Source organism: Chenopodium album, chromosome 25 (assembly GCF_948465745.1).
Source record: "Chenopodium album chromosome 25, dcCheAlbu1.1, whole genome shotgun sequence".
Classification (NCBI taxonomy): Eukaryota; Viridiplantae; Streptophyta; class Magnoliopsida; order Caryophyllales; family Amaranthaceae; genus Chenopodium; species Chenopodium album.
This window is the reverse complement of record NC_137858.1, coordinates 10910297-10926602: the sequence shown is the minus strand read 5'-3', so window position 1 is coordinate 10926602 and position 16306 is coordinate 10910297. Positions and strand designations below refer to the sequence as shown.

The following is a 16306-nucleotide window of genomic DNA, read 5'->3' as shown; positions in this document are numbered from 1 at the left end:
TTGTCGGGCGTCGGCGCCTCACCTTTCCCACGTGCCTTCAACTACGTCATCCCAACCAATTAAACCATAAATAACTAGCTTTTGGACCCGTTCTACGCACGGGTTATTCTTAAGTTATAAATTTATTTGAAACTTTACAAATTATCTTGTCACCAAAAAAAAAAACCCCCTTTACAAATTATTTGAATGAATTATTTTATCATCTTTTGACATATTATAATATTTTATGAATTAGTGGTAATAGACTAATAGTTGTAGAAAAAATGGCTTAAAATCGTAAAATCATATCTCTATCGCATGATATATTAATCAACAATTTGTATAAAAAACTACTTTGTAAATACCAAACACTTATTATAATTTTACAATTTTTACATCAAATGTGGAGGCATGATATTCTTCTTTAGTCTTTACCAATATATGTCTCTTATATTGCGCTTAATATCTTCAAAATTAAAGCCCCATGACACGCAAACAATGTCATCCCATGGAATTTCCATAGTATTCTAGCCACCTCAATATTTCCCTTTTCAATCATCATCCTCATTGTTGTAGAAATTTCACATAGAATTTTGAGAGATGTTTCTCTAATTTTTTAGTTTTTGAAACTTAATGAGTGTGAAAAAATCTTTATTGAAAATTTGTATTTATATAAGAAGAGGGGGAAGATAAAGGGTCAAATTAATGAAATGAATTATGAATGTGAATAAATTGAATTGATAGATGGAATAATGAGAAGAGGAGAAGTTTTAGGAAATTTAATTTGTTATTGAATTAAAATAAAGATTACAAAATATAAAAGTTATTGAGAAATAAAGGGGGAGATGAAGAGAGAATTTCACATAAGGAGGGAGAATGAATAAAGAAAGGTGAAAAAGAATGATGACATGTGTCAATTTTGGTTTGTGTTTTTAAATACTAAGTATAGATATAGATATAGATTTCCATATAAATAAATAAATAAATCAAAAACAATTTTCCGAAAAAACAAATTAAATAAAAAAAAGCTGAAGTGGACAAAGAGATGCCACCAATCTTCCAACATCAACAACAAATCACCTCTTTCATCCGAAATTAATTTCCCCCAAACTTCCTTCCGTCGTACCAACCACCGTACACGGCGGAGCTACAAATTTCTCCGATCAAATCACTTCAGTCGATCCAATCAACAATTAACAATCGAATAATTATTATTATCAATTTAGCAATTCAATTCGAATTTATCCAGCAATTCAATTCGAATTTCTCAGTGATCGATTGATTTTGATTGTTCAACAATGGCGTTAAACATGAAAACCCTAACACAAGCATTAGCAAAAACAGCAGCAGTAATCGAGAAAACAGTATCAACAACGGTACAAGAAGTTACAGGTCCAAAACCCTTACAAGATTACGAATTAGTCGATCCGATTGGATCAGCAGGTCCTGCTCTTGCTTGGAAATTGTACTCCGCCAAACCTCGTGGATCTTCCACTGTTGGGTCGCAGTATTCCGCGGTTTGTGTTTGGTTGCTTGATAAGAGGGCGCTTACTGAGGCTCGAACCCGGGCCGGGTTATCGAAGGCGGCCGAGGATTCGTTTTTGGATGTTTTGAGGAATGATGCCGGGAGGTTGGTGAGAATTCGGCATCCTGGCGTAGTGCATGTGGTGCAGGCGCTCGATGAGACTAAGAATGCAATGGCATTTGTTACTGAGCCGCTTTTTGCTTCTGTTGCTAATGTTCTTGGGGATTTGCATAATGTTGGGAATGTTTCTAAGGAGCTTAAGAGTGCTATGGTATGGTAAAGGTTTTTAATTTATGAGTGTGGATTTATGTTTTTTTTATTGTTGGGAGTTGAATTGTGATTTAATTTTTGGTTTTTTGATGTAGTTTTTGTACATGTTTGTTTGGGGAATTGTGTAGGAGATGGGGTTGCTGGAAGTCAAACATGGGTTGCTTCAAGTTGCGGAATCATTGGATTTTCTTCATTATAATGCTCGTCTTGTTCACAGAGCGATTTCTCCTGAGGTTAGTTGCTCTTCTTATCAACTTTCTTTCGTGTTTGATGATGATTATATTTGTGATGGTCAATTGTAATGTTTAACCAGTATGTTGCCTTATCGATTAATTCGATGAAGTGAAAGTTATGTTTGTTCATGTCATTAAGGGGTTTGCTGATTGTTGTAGTAGTGGAAGTTTTTTATGGAGTGATAAGTGATTGTAAGAAAATTGAGGTGATTACCTTTAACAAGCAACGAATATTGTGTTAGATTTTGTTTTCAGTTAGTTGTTGGCTAGTTGTTGAACAAGTAGGAAATACATTTCCTAGTGACTTGCAATTGTGAGATTAGCCTATATGGTTGAACACCTGAAGACACAATTTTTGTTACCTGTTATTGTAGCTGATGAGTAGAGAGTATCAAGATGTTCAGTCTGAGAAGAACATTTATTATCTTGTGTGAGTGGATTGTTTTTTTTTTTTTTTTTTTTTTTTTTTCCAGTACTATAGTAGGGGTTTCATAATTACTATTTCATCCTTCTGATGCATTGATTTTCTCTTACCATAACCATGTCCCTTGAATTCACCTATAATTGCTAGAAATGTGTTTGGTTTGATATATATATTAGAAACTATTCTGAACTATGTATGACATGAATGGGTAGTTTTTGAATTAGTCAAGAGACCTTTTTGTTAGCTTTTATGTCATATGCTTTGTGTGTGGTATTATTGAAAGTCGTATGTTTTCCATTCTAAACTTGTGAAACTCTTATAGTCAGTCCTATGGCTTTAGCACATTGATTTAAGATTGTGGAGAGAGTGGGGGTTTGGCTTCCATCTTGATGGGCTAAATAGGTAAAATTTATGTGTTCCACATGTTTGGCGTTTCTGATGGATGAAACTTAAGATGAGGTTAATGCCATATTGGAGCAATGGAGACTAATGTTGGAAACAAGAGGGTTTAAGCTAAGTCGGAGTAAGACTGAATATTTGGTATGCCGCTTTGGTACGCATAGGGGGACAATTGATAATGTAGTGAATTTGGACGGACATGATTTGATTATGAGTGAGTGTTTTAAATATCTTGGGTCGATCATCCAAACATTTACATGTGACCACAAGATTAAGTCGGGGTGGCTTAAATAGAGAGCGGCCACGGGAGTGTTATGTGACCTAAGCATTACTTTACAATTAAAGGGGAAATTCTATAGGACTGCCATAAGACCATTGCTGCTTTATGGTACAAAATGTTGAGCTTCTAAGGAGCACATCAAAATGATGGAAGTTACGGAAATGCGAATGCCAAGATGGATTTGCGGAAACACTCTAAGAGCTAAAATTAGAAATGAAGTTATTCGTAAGTAAGTGAGTGTTGCAGGCATTGTAGAGAAACTAAGGGAAATTCGTGTGCGTTGGTTCGAGCATGTAAAACTAAGACCCCAAGGTACTCTGGTACGAAGAGTGGAAGAGTGAGTTTATGGAGAGCTTAAATAAAGTAGAGAGACACCGAAAATGACTTGGTTGGAAGGAGTTAGGAAGAATATGAAGCAAATGGTTTTCCTTGAGGATAGGTATTTGATCGTAGGGGATGGAGGAAGGAAGATTTTTGTGAAAAATACGAAATAATCACTTTTGGTTCATGTAGCCAACCCTACTCATGAGATTTAGGCTTTGATTGACATGTTTAGCGTATATGTTCTGCATAAATGATAGAACATTTTGGAGTAGGGTTTCCGTTGGGTTGTTTTGTCAGATTGAGTTGTGTCCGTGTGCATTTGACCTGATGTTTTTTTTTTTTTTTTTCTTTTTCTTAGTGGCTATTCTGGAAATCACATCATTTGATCTTTTGTTTGATTGATACTAGCCTAATTTCTATAGGACTCCTCATCTCTTCTACCTATCATGTTAAATTTTCTGTTTATTTGGAGTTCATTTCACATATACTGATATCTGGAAAAGGTTATCCTAAAATATTGATAGTTTATGATTGAATTCTTTGGATGCCGTTAGATACGTTAGATTACTTACCAGGCCTTTTAGTGAAATACACGTTAGGTCAAATTATTATAGGAGATCAAAATTGTTGCAATCTGTTATGGTATTTTTGTTGCCTTTTTTTTTAGATGAAAGAGTTATTATCTTATCAACTTGTGTCATGTTCTAAAATTGTTTACTGTTGCAGAGTGTCTTAATTACTGCTAGTGGAGCCTGGAAGCTTGGTGGTTTTGGTTTTGCAGTTACCACTGATCAGGCATCTGGAGCTTCAAAAAGTGCGCAGGCATTCCACTATGCTGTAAGTAATTCTTTTGCCTCTATTGACGTGTTGAAATCTAAATATTTTTCTTTTGAAATATCACAGATGTAATATCTTTGGCTAAATCTTTTTGGCTATGCCTACCCCATTTTGTGCTATGAACACTTATCTTTAATGGATTGACTTGCAGGAATATGACGAGGAGGATTCTATACTTCCGCTACAACCCTCTCTTAACTATACTGCCCCTGAGCTGGTTCGCAGTAAAGAATCTTCAGGTGGTTGTTCGTCAGATATATTCAGTTTTGGATGCCTTGCCTATCACTTGATTGCTCGTAAGCCTTTATTGGACTGCCACAACAATGTCAAGATGGTATCTCATTAAATTGTAACTTGAGATATGAAATATTGATGTTGTTTTTTTTGTATGCGTGTGTTCTGACTCTTTTATGACCAGCAAGGTTATAATTTAGTATGCATTAATTGATGGATTAATCTTGTTTAGTAAGGTAGTTTAAGAGCCATCCCCTACTATATCTCAAATTGCTCTGTACCTTTGTTGGATAGTTCCCTTTAATCTATACTTCATACTTTTTGAATAGGGGATGGAGGTAGGAAGGTGTAGGAGCTGATAAAAGAAAATAAAAGCAAGAACCAAGAATTTTACTTACAACCTTAAATTTTGTTGTTGCCTTTCTTCTGTCTTCTCCTGAAGCTCTGAAACATCTGTTATTGAGGAGTACCTGATTTTGCCCTTATAGATTTGAATTTATTCAACCAGTTTTTTCTTTACATATACTAAAAGGTTTAAGGTTTTTGCATATTTGTCACCTGTGTCATTTAGATATTTTAGACATTTGGGCAGATAATTCGATCAAAAATTCCCTCTCTGATGGATCTTTATATAGACCGCTTCTTAATTAATCTATTTATTTTAGTTATTTCTTCTTGGGCCATTTTTCCTGTGTATTGGAAATGCTTTGATCAATGATGTTTAGTATGTCTATCATTCTGAATAGTTGTTCTTTTTTGACAGTACATGAATACGCTGAACTATTTAACTAGTGAAACATTCTCATCCATCCCAGCAGAGTTGGTTCCTGACCTACAAAGGATGCTTTCATCCAATGAGTCTATGAGGCCTTCGGCTATGGGTTTTACAGGTACTGGGTGTACTCCTTTTATTGGATTATTTCTCCTGGTATATGCTTTCTTTTTCTTTTCTTCTTTTTTTTTTGGCTCCTTAACTGTTGGCACAAAGATTCTACTCCTTGCTTTTCTTTTTACGAGGTATATTAGCCAAAAATTTGTTGCAAAGCACAAGTCAGTCTACATCACCACAACAGTTTAATATTTGTTGTTCCTTTTTAGGATGTCCATAAAAGGTGTTAAAAAATCATTCTGTTACTTAAATTAGAATTACTTGACTCATGTCAATTGGACCGACCCTCCACTAACTCTCTTTCTTACACATTCTTAACCTATCCTACTAAATTCCTTGATATGCATGCCAAAGCTTAACAGGAAAAAATTTCATGGATAAAGGGAGTAGCTGAAAAGTAGTATCTCTATAGTTTTGCTTTTCTACGTATTTCTAAAGTTTTACTCTTCCATTGATTTTCGGTAGTATAGTGAATTTTATCTGTCAGGCTTTGTCAAAGACATTATTTTAAATAATAGGCTTCCCATTATATGCAATAATGATATTTGATATGTCCTTAGCTCTCATAATTTTTCGAAGAACAAACTTAGATTCATTTTTCTCTTTGGGGCAGGACTCTTGCATAAGTTCATTAAAGAGCTGTATATACTTGTAAGATAGTTGTATGCTTTATCTTTTTTTTTTTTTTTTTTTTTTTTTAATTTTTTTTTTTTAAAAACTTCCTACCTCTCTGAAAGGGTCTCTGTATGTACAGTCAGAATATTGATATTCCCCTTGGCTACAGAAGATTGCACCATTCCTTTTTGTTTTTTCTGTTGAAGATTTTGCTATTTCTGTATTATGTAACAGGTTCTCCACAACTTCCTCTCTACTTCTATCTCCTATCCCTGTATGCAAAGTGAAAGAAATTTCTACTCGCTCAAAACAACTTTTATTGTGAAATGAGGGGCTATAAATCTATAATAGACCAAGATTTTTGAGATGGAAGTTAAAAGGAGATGAAGATTTAGATGATACTCTGAAATATAGATGTACTAGACAGAAAATTAATATTTTGGAATACCACAAATTTGGGATATGGATAATTGATTTAGTGCTGATGTAATTTAATCATCAACAATGGTGCTACGATTCCAGGCCTTCAATCTCTCTCTCTCTGGAAAATCCATAACAGTCTAGAATGTTGTTTAAATCTTACCTAAATTGGGATAGAGCATTTTGTTTCTTGTAGTTAAAATGTTGATTTTGTTTGAAGCGTCTTTATGAGTGGCTGCTCCATATTGTCATATTGGTATTGTTATTGTGAATTAATGGAAGTTATTTATCTTTGAAATCTATTGGAGGTTCATCTTTCTTTCGAGATGATACAAGACTGCGGGCGCTTCGCTTCTTGGACCACTTGCTTGTAAGAATCATCTGTTTTTCCCCTCGGCTTTGCAGGTTCACCTTAATTGCCTTAATAAGATTTTTGATTAAAAAAAAAAATGGTTTGTTTTGCAGGAGCGAGATAACATGCAGAAGACTGAGTTTTTGAAAGCATTGTCGGATATGTGGAAGGACTTTGACTCAAGAGTTTTGCGGTATAAGGTTTGACTTTCTTTACTGCTGCATTTAAGCTTTTTAGATTTCACATATTGCTGACATCCAGCTGACTTTCCCATGCTATGCAAATCCTTTAGAATCTGATACACTACGTACCTTTTTTTACTCTGCTCCGTGCAGGTTCTTCCGCCTCTTTGCGCTGAACTTCGCAATGTCGTAATGCAACCAATGATATTGCCGATGGTCCTTATGATAGCTGAGTCTCAGGTACAGACATTATTGCTTGACTGGTTGGTTTTATCACAATTGATCTAGATTGTTGCCATAGTTTTGCCTTGTTTAGTAATATAAGTTCTGCAAGCTTTGAGCAAGTTTTGACCTTGTAATGCTATAATAATTATGTGATTGGTGTTGTGGTGGTCTGTATGGTGGATACCAGAGAGTATCTGAACTTTGATGTGACTTTTGATGTATGCTTCTATCTTTATGGGTTTTCTTTGCTGATAATATTGTTAAGCAATGAGTGGATACTTATTTTCTATTACTGCTCTTTGCCATGTTTTCTAACTGGAATACCACGCATATAATTATTTCAACTTTTATGCAGGACAAACAAGAATTTGGGCTATCAACCTTGCCAGCTCTTGTTCCAGTCTTAAGTTCTGCTTCTGGTGATACACTGTTGCTGCTTGTGAAGCATGCTGAACTGATTATAAACAAGGTGATGCAGCTAGCCTAATTTATTTTTTGCTCCTTTTGCTTCCTTGTCCTGCTATCAAGATGCTTATGATTGGTAGTTTTCATATGCTCCTCGATATTCCTTGGCAAGTTATATGAGATTTTGTGCTTCTCTTTGAATCAAAGGGGGTACGGATGGGTTAGTTTGGCCAAAAGCTACCCTGGTGTTACAAAGTTGAAGCATATGCCGTATAGTTAGCAATTGCCCGACTTTACTTTGTTGCACTTTATTTGACAACTGTATGCTATCTCACAAAGGATCTCCACCATGACAGTGACTAGGGAAATAAAATTGCTACTGAATTTAATACTTTCAAGCATGGTGGTGGTTTTTAAGTATAGAATATGCAGTTTGGGAATTCGGAGTGGAATTCCGGATGGAGAATTTTATGATTCCAAGTCTTGTGTAAGGCATATTAAAGTTGGGGGTACATTAGTTAAATATATGTCCATTAGTGGCAATTTTGGTCCTATTGGCTGAGTGGCTTATTCCCTGCCCATTTGCTTATTTCCTGTCTATTTTGGTCAAATTGTGCATTTAAACACATTTATTCTTGAGGGCATTTTGGAAGTAAAAATAGGAGTTGTTGGGGGGAGTGGGAATGGGGAATTGTAATTGTTTTTTCCTAGTAAAGTATTCTCATATGGTTTTTGTGCTGCTATAGATAATAAGGACTATTTATTATAGCTTGGAATAAGCGGTTTTAAAGTTTATCGTTATTTGTATATATATTTTAAAAAAGGACTGGGGAGATTTAAAAGAAGAATCAGGCTAAGGCCCTGTTCTAATTTAATTGATTCTATTGGAATCTAAATTATTTTAACTTATTGAAAATGATTTTCTGTTGCTTATTTTCTAATATACCAGATGTTACTAGTCAAAACTCAAAACTGAATTTTACTGGTAAATAAAATATATTTTTACTGATGGAACTTATTTATTTTGCTTGAAACTTATTGTTACCGATTGAAAATTATTTTAACTGATTGCAATTTATAATAAATTAAGGTGAAGATTTTTAAGAGAGCAGGGCATAATTTGTGAGGGCACCTTGTTCTCTTGCTGTATTCTTCGTTCTGAGCTGTAATAATAGATATTTTTGTAAAAATTTAGCTCGTATGTATCCTTGTTAATAGCATATTTCTCAAGGGAAGATAATGTCACTTGTGAGACTTTTATTTTAATCCCCCTCTTGCTTTCTCCCTGTAATCTATTGTCTGCATCAGCATCAGCAGCAGCAACCTCTAAATCCATCATACCATAACCCATGAACCGTCTACAGTGATGTGGTTGAAAGTAATAGAGATGGAGTAGTTAATTTGGTAGTACCCAATTCCTGTCTAAACATTATTATCTTTTCTCTTATTTGGGTAACATAATGGTGGGATATTCTCAATCCCATATACCTCTTTTCATGCACTCCTTATCCCATGAATAAAACTTTGGAGCAGTGATTGGAAATTCATTGCCAATCTTCTACCATGATATGAATCCAACATCCCTTTTTTTTATGTTTAATTTCTTGAAGCATACGTGAAGCTGATGTAAATTAAGATTTTGATAGTCGAGTTGCCATTCCCACAATTCTGTTCTCATGAAACAAGTGTCCCTTTCTAGCTTTTTGGGTGAAATAGCTCTTTAAGTTGTGAAAGAGAGTATGCCATATCATTAAAATTGCATCATGCATTTCAGAGCATATTAGAATATAGATTATAATACAAATTAGGTAGCACCCAAGCCATGCTTTGCTTTATTTTTAACTATTTTTTGGTTTTAAAATAAAACTTATATCAATGGATGTTTATTTTTATTTATTTATTAATGTTATTATTAATGCCCAATAAGACTCATGTTTACATCCCAAAGCAAGTCATTTCATTAATTTTGCTATGGTTAGGGGGTGAATTTCCGAGGGAAACCTGCTTTTGTGGCTTTGGATTTAGTATATTATATATAGATGGGTACTCTCTCTTTACAGTGCTTTTGTCTTACGTTTCAGCCATTAAAAAGTACTCCCTTTCCCTTTCCTTTCCTGTTTTCATGATAGGATTTGGCACTAATTTGAAGGCTAGAGGTGAGACTCGTGTGATTTTGAAATATTTGAGCTGGATAGTGGGGGGAATATGGCATTCTTAAGATGGGAGTATAGCTTTATTTGAAATGGTGTCCGTTAGGGTAATATGATGACGGGGGATAATCAAAGTGCTTGTAAACTAATGTAATTGTAGTACCTTACGACTTACGAGTAGTGATTTACATAATGCTCTAATGAATTAGTAGTCATGCATTTCGGTGCCAAATCTCAAGGATATCGGATCAGAAAGGATAAAGGGAGTATTACCCAGGAAGAGAAATGAGGAAGGACATGTTACATAGAGGAATTGAAGAACTTTTTACCTTCAGAATTGAAAAACATGGATGGAGTATATGTAATAGACCAACATTAGGAAGGGTATTTTGGGAAGTCTAATGCTTTTAGGGTAGTAGTCACTTGACTTTAGTATACATAGGGATAGTATATGCAGTAGGATAGGATGTGAATTATGAGGAAAAATGTTGAGAGTAGTAACCTCAAGTTACTAGGAGAGTGATAACCTAAAGTTATCAAGATAGTGATAGCCTTAAACTATTAATCTATCCTTTTGTACCAAGTTCTGCCAATATTTATCTAAATTATCAAGTTTTCATCTCTTAATTTAGTCGTTAAATCAGAAAAACTAAGTCAGTCCATTACAGTATACGTATGATCATCTAGAAATATGTTAGTTCAAAAACAGTATTTAAGAGGTCTTAAAGCCAAATCTTGTGCTAACAGCATAAGTTGGTGTGTATCTTTGCATAATGTGATCTTAAGCTTTTGGGTGCTTGGATGTCATTCCCTGTTAAATGTCTTCTTTGACATTAAAAGAAGCATTATACATGCCTAGGATGTATAGGAACTAGTGGTGTTTGTAGTATCATTGCTCTCTTTAATTTTATGTTTTTTGGTCGTGGGGAGCATGTGACTTCTATTCTTGTATGATTTTGCTAATATAGGCCCTTATATGTGAACTTAAGGGCCACATAGATCTGAATGCATTTATTGTATGGATGATTATTGTTCATTTAGGACTATTGAAGGCCTGGATGACGAAAATTGCATACATGCCTGGGATTATGATTTATTTTTCCTGATGCTGTCGTCTGATTTTCGGCATTTACTTTAGTTATGTGAATCATTATGTGCTTAGACTTTATGCCTGTTACTGACCTTTTTATTTTTCAAAATTCATTCAGAGTAACTATGAAGATCTAGTCTCACGTGTTCTTCCCATGCTTGTTCGTGCTTATGATGACACTGATCCCCGCATACAAGAGGAAGTTCTGAAAAGGACACTTTCTCTGACAAAGCTTCTGGATCCTCAGGTTGACTCAAGTTCTTTCTTCTTCTTCTTTTTTTTTTTTTTTTTTTTTTTTTTTTTTTTTTTTTTTTGGGAAATGATTTTAAATAGGAAAAGGTTAAAGATCTATATGCAGAGGATAGGCATTTTGCTATGTGATAAATTTATTAACTTGTGGTGCACTTTCTTTAATAGACTTTTATCTCTGGGATAAGTGGGCTGATAGATTATTTTATGTATCTAAGAATTATATTGGATTTTTGTTGCTTAGCATACCTCTTATAAATAGTTTCCTGCTTCTCATCGGTGCAGTTAGTGAAGCAAGCGATAGTTACTCGTGTACATGGCCTGGCTCTCAAGACTACTGTTGCTGCTGTAAGTAACTTCATCTTCTCCTCTATATATGTGGTTTATCGTGTCCGTAATAGTGCTTTAGATGGCATTGGTAGATGCTGGAGTGTCGAAAGATTGGCAGTATTTGAGTACTACTCATAAGATGACATGCTGTGGCAACTAATAGGAGTATTAATTGTTGCTGATTGCCATATAGTGGAATGGAAAGATTAGCGTGAAGTACACCGACTCTTTGAAATGTGAACATACTCCAAAATTTCTCATAGAATTCATCATATTGCTGAGAAGAGGACTGTTATAATTTGGAACTCCCGCTCAATGTCATTACACTTTCCGTATGCTACAGATTATTGGCTGTCTCTTGGACTTTGAACTGTGGCTATATTGACTGTACTCACTCATTGTTTTGGAAAATGATGCTAGTAACCCATGAAATCATCACACTGACAAAATCAGTTTCTCGTCCATCCTGCTGGGGACAATGAGGTCCTTCTAAGTGCCCTGAGACTTTTTATAATAATTTGCTTTTAATAGGAAATGATCTATAAAGAAGTTTTTGTGGCAATAATTTCACTGAAACCAGTAGAGATTAAACATTGGCGTATGAATTTGTATGTAGTACAGCTTAGCTTGATAACCTCCAACATCCAACCGATGCGAGAATATTTGTTAAATTGTTTTCTTATGTCTCCAGCATCTGTTGTGATTTCACCTTTGGATTTTGTGCAGTTATATTTGCTAAATTTGCTTCTGATCGGCAGGTGAGAGTGAATGCTTTGCTATGCTTAGGGGAGTTGATTCACACGCTCGATAAAAATTCTGTCATAGAAATATTACAAACTATTCAACGTTGCACAGCTGTTGACCGTTCTCAGCCAACTCTTATGTGTACTCTTTCGGTTGCTAATTCTATCTTGAAACAGGTATGAAATCAGTATTATTGTCGTTCTGAAGATGCTTTATGCTTACTAATAAATCCATATTTGAAATTGGAACTAATTTTTATCTCTGGCTTCCTTCTGGCTATCTTCATTCTTTAGTATGGAGCAGAGTTTGTGGCAGAACATGTTCTCCCTCTACTCACTCCCCTTCTAATCGCTCAGCAATTGAATGTTCAGCAGTTTGCAAAATATATGGCCTTTGTCAAGGACATTTTAAGGTAAATTTATTATGTGCTTCTTAATGCATATTGCTATTTACACTTTATGGAGATGGCCAATGGTGGCAAAGATTCTCATCTTGGTTATCTGTGGTTGGTCTAATTACAGGAAAATAGAGGAGAAAAGAGGAGTATCTGTGTCTGACTCTGGCATTCATGAGGTTAAATCATCTCCTGCACTAGGATCTATGACGGCACTGCCTAAAGAAATGAATGGAACACTGTCTGACACAACTGTGAAGAAGGGGAAATCATGGGATGAAGACTGGCCTGTCACAAAGAAATCGGACACATCTAGCCAACTTTATCCAACCAATTTATTATCTTCAATGAAGCCTGTTGATGAGAATTGTTTGACGAATGGTGTATCCATGCAATCCCATTCATCCGTGTTACCTTCTGTTTCTGATTCACAACTGATGAATTCTTGCCCGTCTATCGACATTGAGTGGCCACCTCGTACAGCTGGTGTAACCTCTCTAACAAGTAATAATGATATGCAAAATCAGGGATCATCTAATGCAGGTTTTGATGAAATTGACCCTTTTGCTGACTGGCCCCCTAGACCTACTGGTTCTGGAACTTCAAACAACGGAATTTCAGGACTATCCACTAACAAGCTTGGTTCCAGCTCTAGCACAGGCTCTTCAAACAGCACAGCTCCCCAGAACATCAATTTCTCAAGCTGGGCTTCTGGTACTCCAAGTTCTATTGAGCCATCAAAACAATATCAGGGAGTTTCAGGATTGAACGGCTTGGCTTTTGATAACGGGCTAGGATATGGGCAGCCATTAGGTGCTCAGAAACAAAATCGCGGCAGTTCTAATTCAGGGAATACGAAAGATCTTGGTTCCATTTTCTCATCTCCCAAAACTGACCATAATGCCCTAAGACTGGCTCCACCACCCTCCACTGCTGTTGGTAGAGGGAGGGGTAGAGGCAGAGGAGCTCATGGTCATTCTTCTGGCATGGCTATTGGTACACGTAAGGCAGCTTCTGAGCAGCCACCACTTATGGATTTGCTATAAAAGGATGTATCCATGGTTCATATGTAATGAACATTGTAATGTTAAAGATAACAAGTTGAGGATTAGTGATGCCGATGGGTATACCGTATACATATGCCTGGATATCAAGTCAGTGTTTCGATGATGAGTTTCGGGCTCATACAAATGGGAAATTGTGCCCGCCAAGCAGCCGTGGAATGATATATATGCTTGTTGCTTCCATTGTATCACTTGTAGAATTTTGTAACGAAAATCTTACATATTTAATTTGTGCCATTTGATTTCATTTTACCCCTTTAGAATATTTTTTGGATGGCCAGCCTTTGTACACATAATGACTTGCAACATCCTGAATTAGAAACGTAGTGAGTTTTTTTTTTTTTTTTTTTTTTTTTTTTTTTTTTTTTTTTTTTTTTATTTTTGTATAAGAGAATGTTAAATAGTCTTGTAATAAACACATATTGAGATTGTTACCACTTGGTTGAATGACACTACCAATTTTACTAATAATGTGTAGTACATTGCAGGTTCTGGCGCTAGATGCCGCCTTTCTCCCCTTGAGTTTAAACACGTACGAATTATTATACGAAGTATCATATGTGGGAGATGCCTAGATTAATCAATTATTAGTAGCTAATTTCCTACTATAACTTAACATCTAGCACACTTAACAACAAAATTGCAAATAGTGATGATAATGAATTGTTTGCCTCTTATTTTACACGTATCTTTCAATCTTCTTACTTTTGTTTAATTTCTTTTATACTCTAAAGGAAATTCTTACTTGTATGATTGCATCCCTTCTTAATGCACTACATTATACTTGTATTATGCATATACGGAGTACAAGTATATAATTATCCTAGTGACTCTAAACAACTTTTTTTTGTTTTTGTTTTTGTTTTGTTTTTTTTTTTTTTTTTCCATATCCTAAAAGTCAAAAAGTACGTCCAAAAAGAACGAAGGGTGTATTCAAGAGTTGAAGCTCAAAGTTTTAAAGTGCATATGGCTGTGGTGGTTACGTTTAGAGACTACTTTATTATATACTCCCTCTCTCGGTATTTAAATAAGTGAAAGGTTTTGACTTTATGTATTTTTAATCTAATTCACTTTGACTAATATTTGTGATTTATATATAATAAAAAATATTGTATAGTGGATACTTGTTTATCTTCTTAATGAATAATTTTTTAAAATTCAATTGTTATAATGTTTACTTAATGATAATTAAAGTCTTAAAGATATCATCAGTAAAAGTTTTGCATTGACATACGTGTATAAGAGAAACCTTTCACTTATTTAAATACGGAAGCTGTTGAGTGATAGTATTATTACACTAAATTAGTTAGCTACGTCAGAATTCTGTGTAACAGAATTCTGTTATGCTTTCTCTGGAATCTTCCTGCTTCCCATATATATTGTTTATTGCTGTAATTTCTGTGGTAAGAATATCATTCAATCAATAAAAATCATCTAAGTTTTCTCCCAAATTCTCTCTGTTTTCTTCTGGTTTTCTTTTTTCCTTTAATCTCAGATTTACTTGAGATCGTATAATTTTGTTTTTGAAGCAAAATTATCATGGTATCAGAGCAATAGGAATCGATTTCTTTTGCTTTAATCGATCACTTGTTGATTGATTAGTTCTGTTTTTCGCAATTTTTTGATCGAATTCGTTTTTCTTGAAGTTTTCTTTGTATTCATCAATGGCGGCTGGAAACGAAGCAGCTCAATCTTCTGTTTCTGGTTACAATGACAAATACTACCTCTCTAATGGTGATAATCCAGAACAGAGCTTTAGTCTTCATCGTTTTAATGGCGATAATTTCTTAACCTGGAATCGATTGATTCGTATGGCACTTGGTGCGAAGAACAAACTCTGCTTCATTGATGGAACCTGTTTGAGACCTGCATCTGATTCTGATGATTTACAAAAGTGGATCAGGAATGATTACATGGTGCAATCATGGCTGATTAACTCCATGGATAAGCATATCTCTGAGAGCTTCATTCTTCAACAGTCTGCACACCAGCTGTATGAAGAAATTCTTGAGAGGTATGGTCAATCTAATGCTCCATTACTCTTTGATTTACACAAGAAAATCATGTCATTAGAACAAGGAGATGATTCTGTTACTGTATATTACTCGAAAATGAAAAGAGTTTGGGATGAGATCCAATTGCTTGAAGGATTTCCTGATTGTGATTGTGGTGCACTTGCTGCATGTACTTGTGGTTTGTTGAAGAAAGTTCTTGCTGCAGATCAGAAGCAGAAATTGATTCAGTTGTTAGCTGGATTGAATGGCAAATTTGATGGTACTAAGACTAATATTCTTAGTATGGATGTTTTGCCTACTGTTAATAGAGCTTACTATATTTTGCTTCAAGTTGAGAGGCAGAATAAATTGAATGAGAAATCTGCTGATACTACTCAGATTAGTGCCTTTAATTCAATGAGGTACTCTCAGCAATCTCATTCTTCTTCTGTGAATTCTGGAAGAAAGGAGTTCAAGAAACCTAGGTTTGATGATCATAAGGCTGATAAGCATGATAGAAAGTGTGATTACTGTAAGAAAACTGGTCATACTATTGAAGGATGCTTCAAGCTACATGGTTTTCCAGAATGGTGGACAAACATGAAAAATAAGCAAGCTGCTAGGTCTTCTGGAGGTCGTTTGGCAGCTAATGTTCAAGATATTTCTGATCCTTATGCTGATACTCCCTTGGATTATGC

At 35.1% G+C, this 16306-nt stretch overlaps 1 protein-coding gene across 1 annotated transcript; it reads left to right on the top strand.

The window, feature by feature from the left end:
• The first annotated feature begins 992 nt into the window (after positions 1-992).
• Positions 993-14143, top strand: LOC145613498 (SCY1-like protein 2 A). Its single transcript, XM_081668616.1, has 14 exons — positions 993-1775; positions 1903-2007; positions 4161-4271; positions 4423-4605; positions 5269-5395; positions 6738-6799; positions 6895-6981; positions 7117-7203; positions 7544-7657; positions 10952-11080; positions 11368-11430; positions 12171-12332; positions 12450-12568; positions 12678-14143. Exons 1-14 carry the CDS (start codon positions 1278-1280, stop codon positions 13594-13596), a joined length of 2766 nt encoding a protein of 921 aa, XP_081524742.1. The 5' UTR covers positions 993-1277; the 3' UTR covers positions 13597-14143.
• Positions 14144-16306: the final 2163 nt, after the last annotated feature.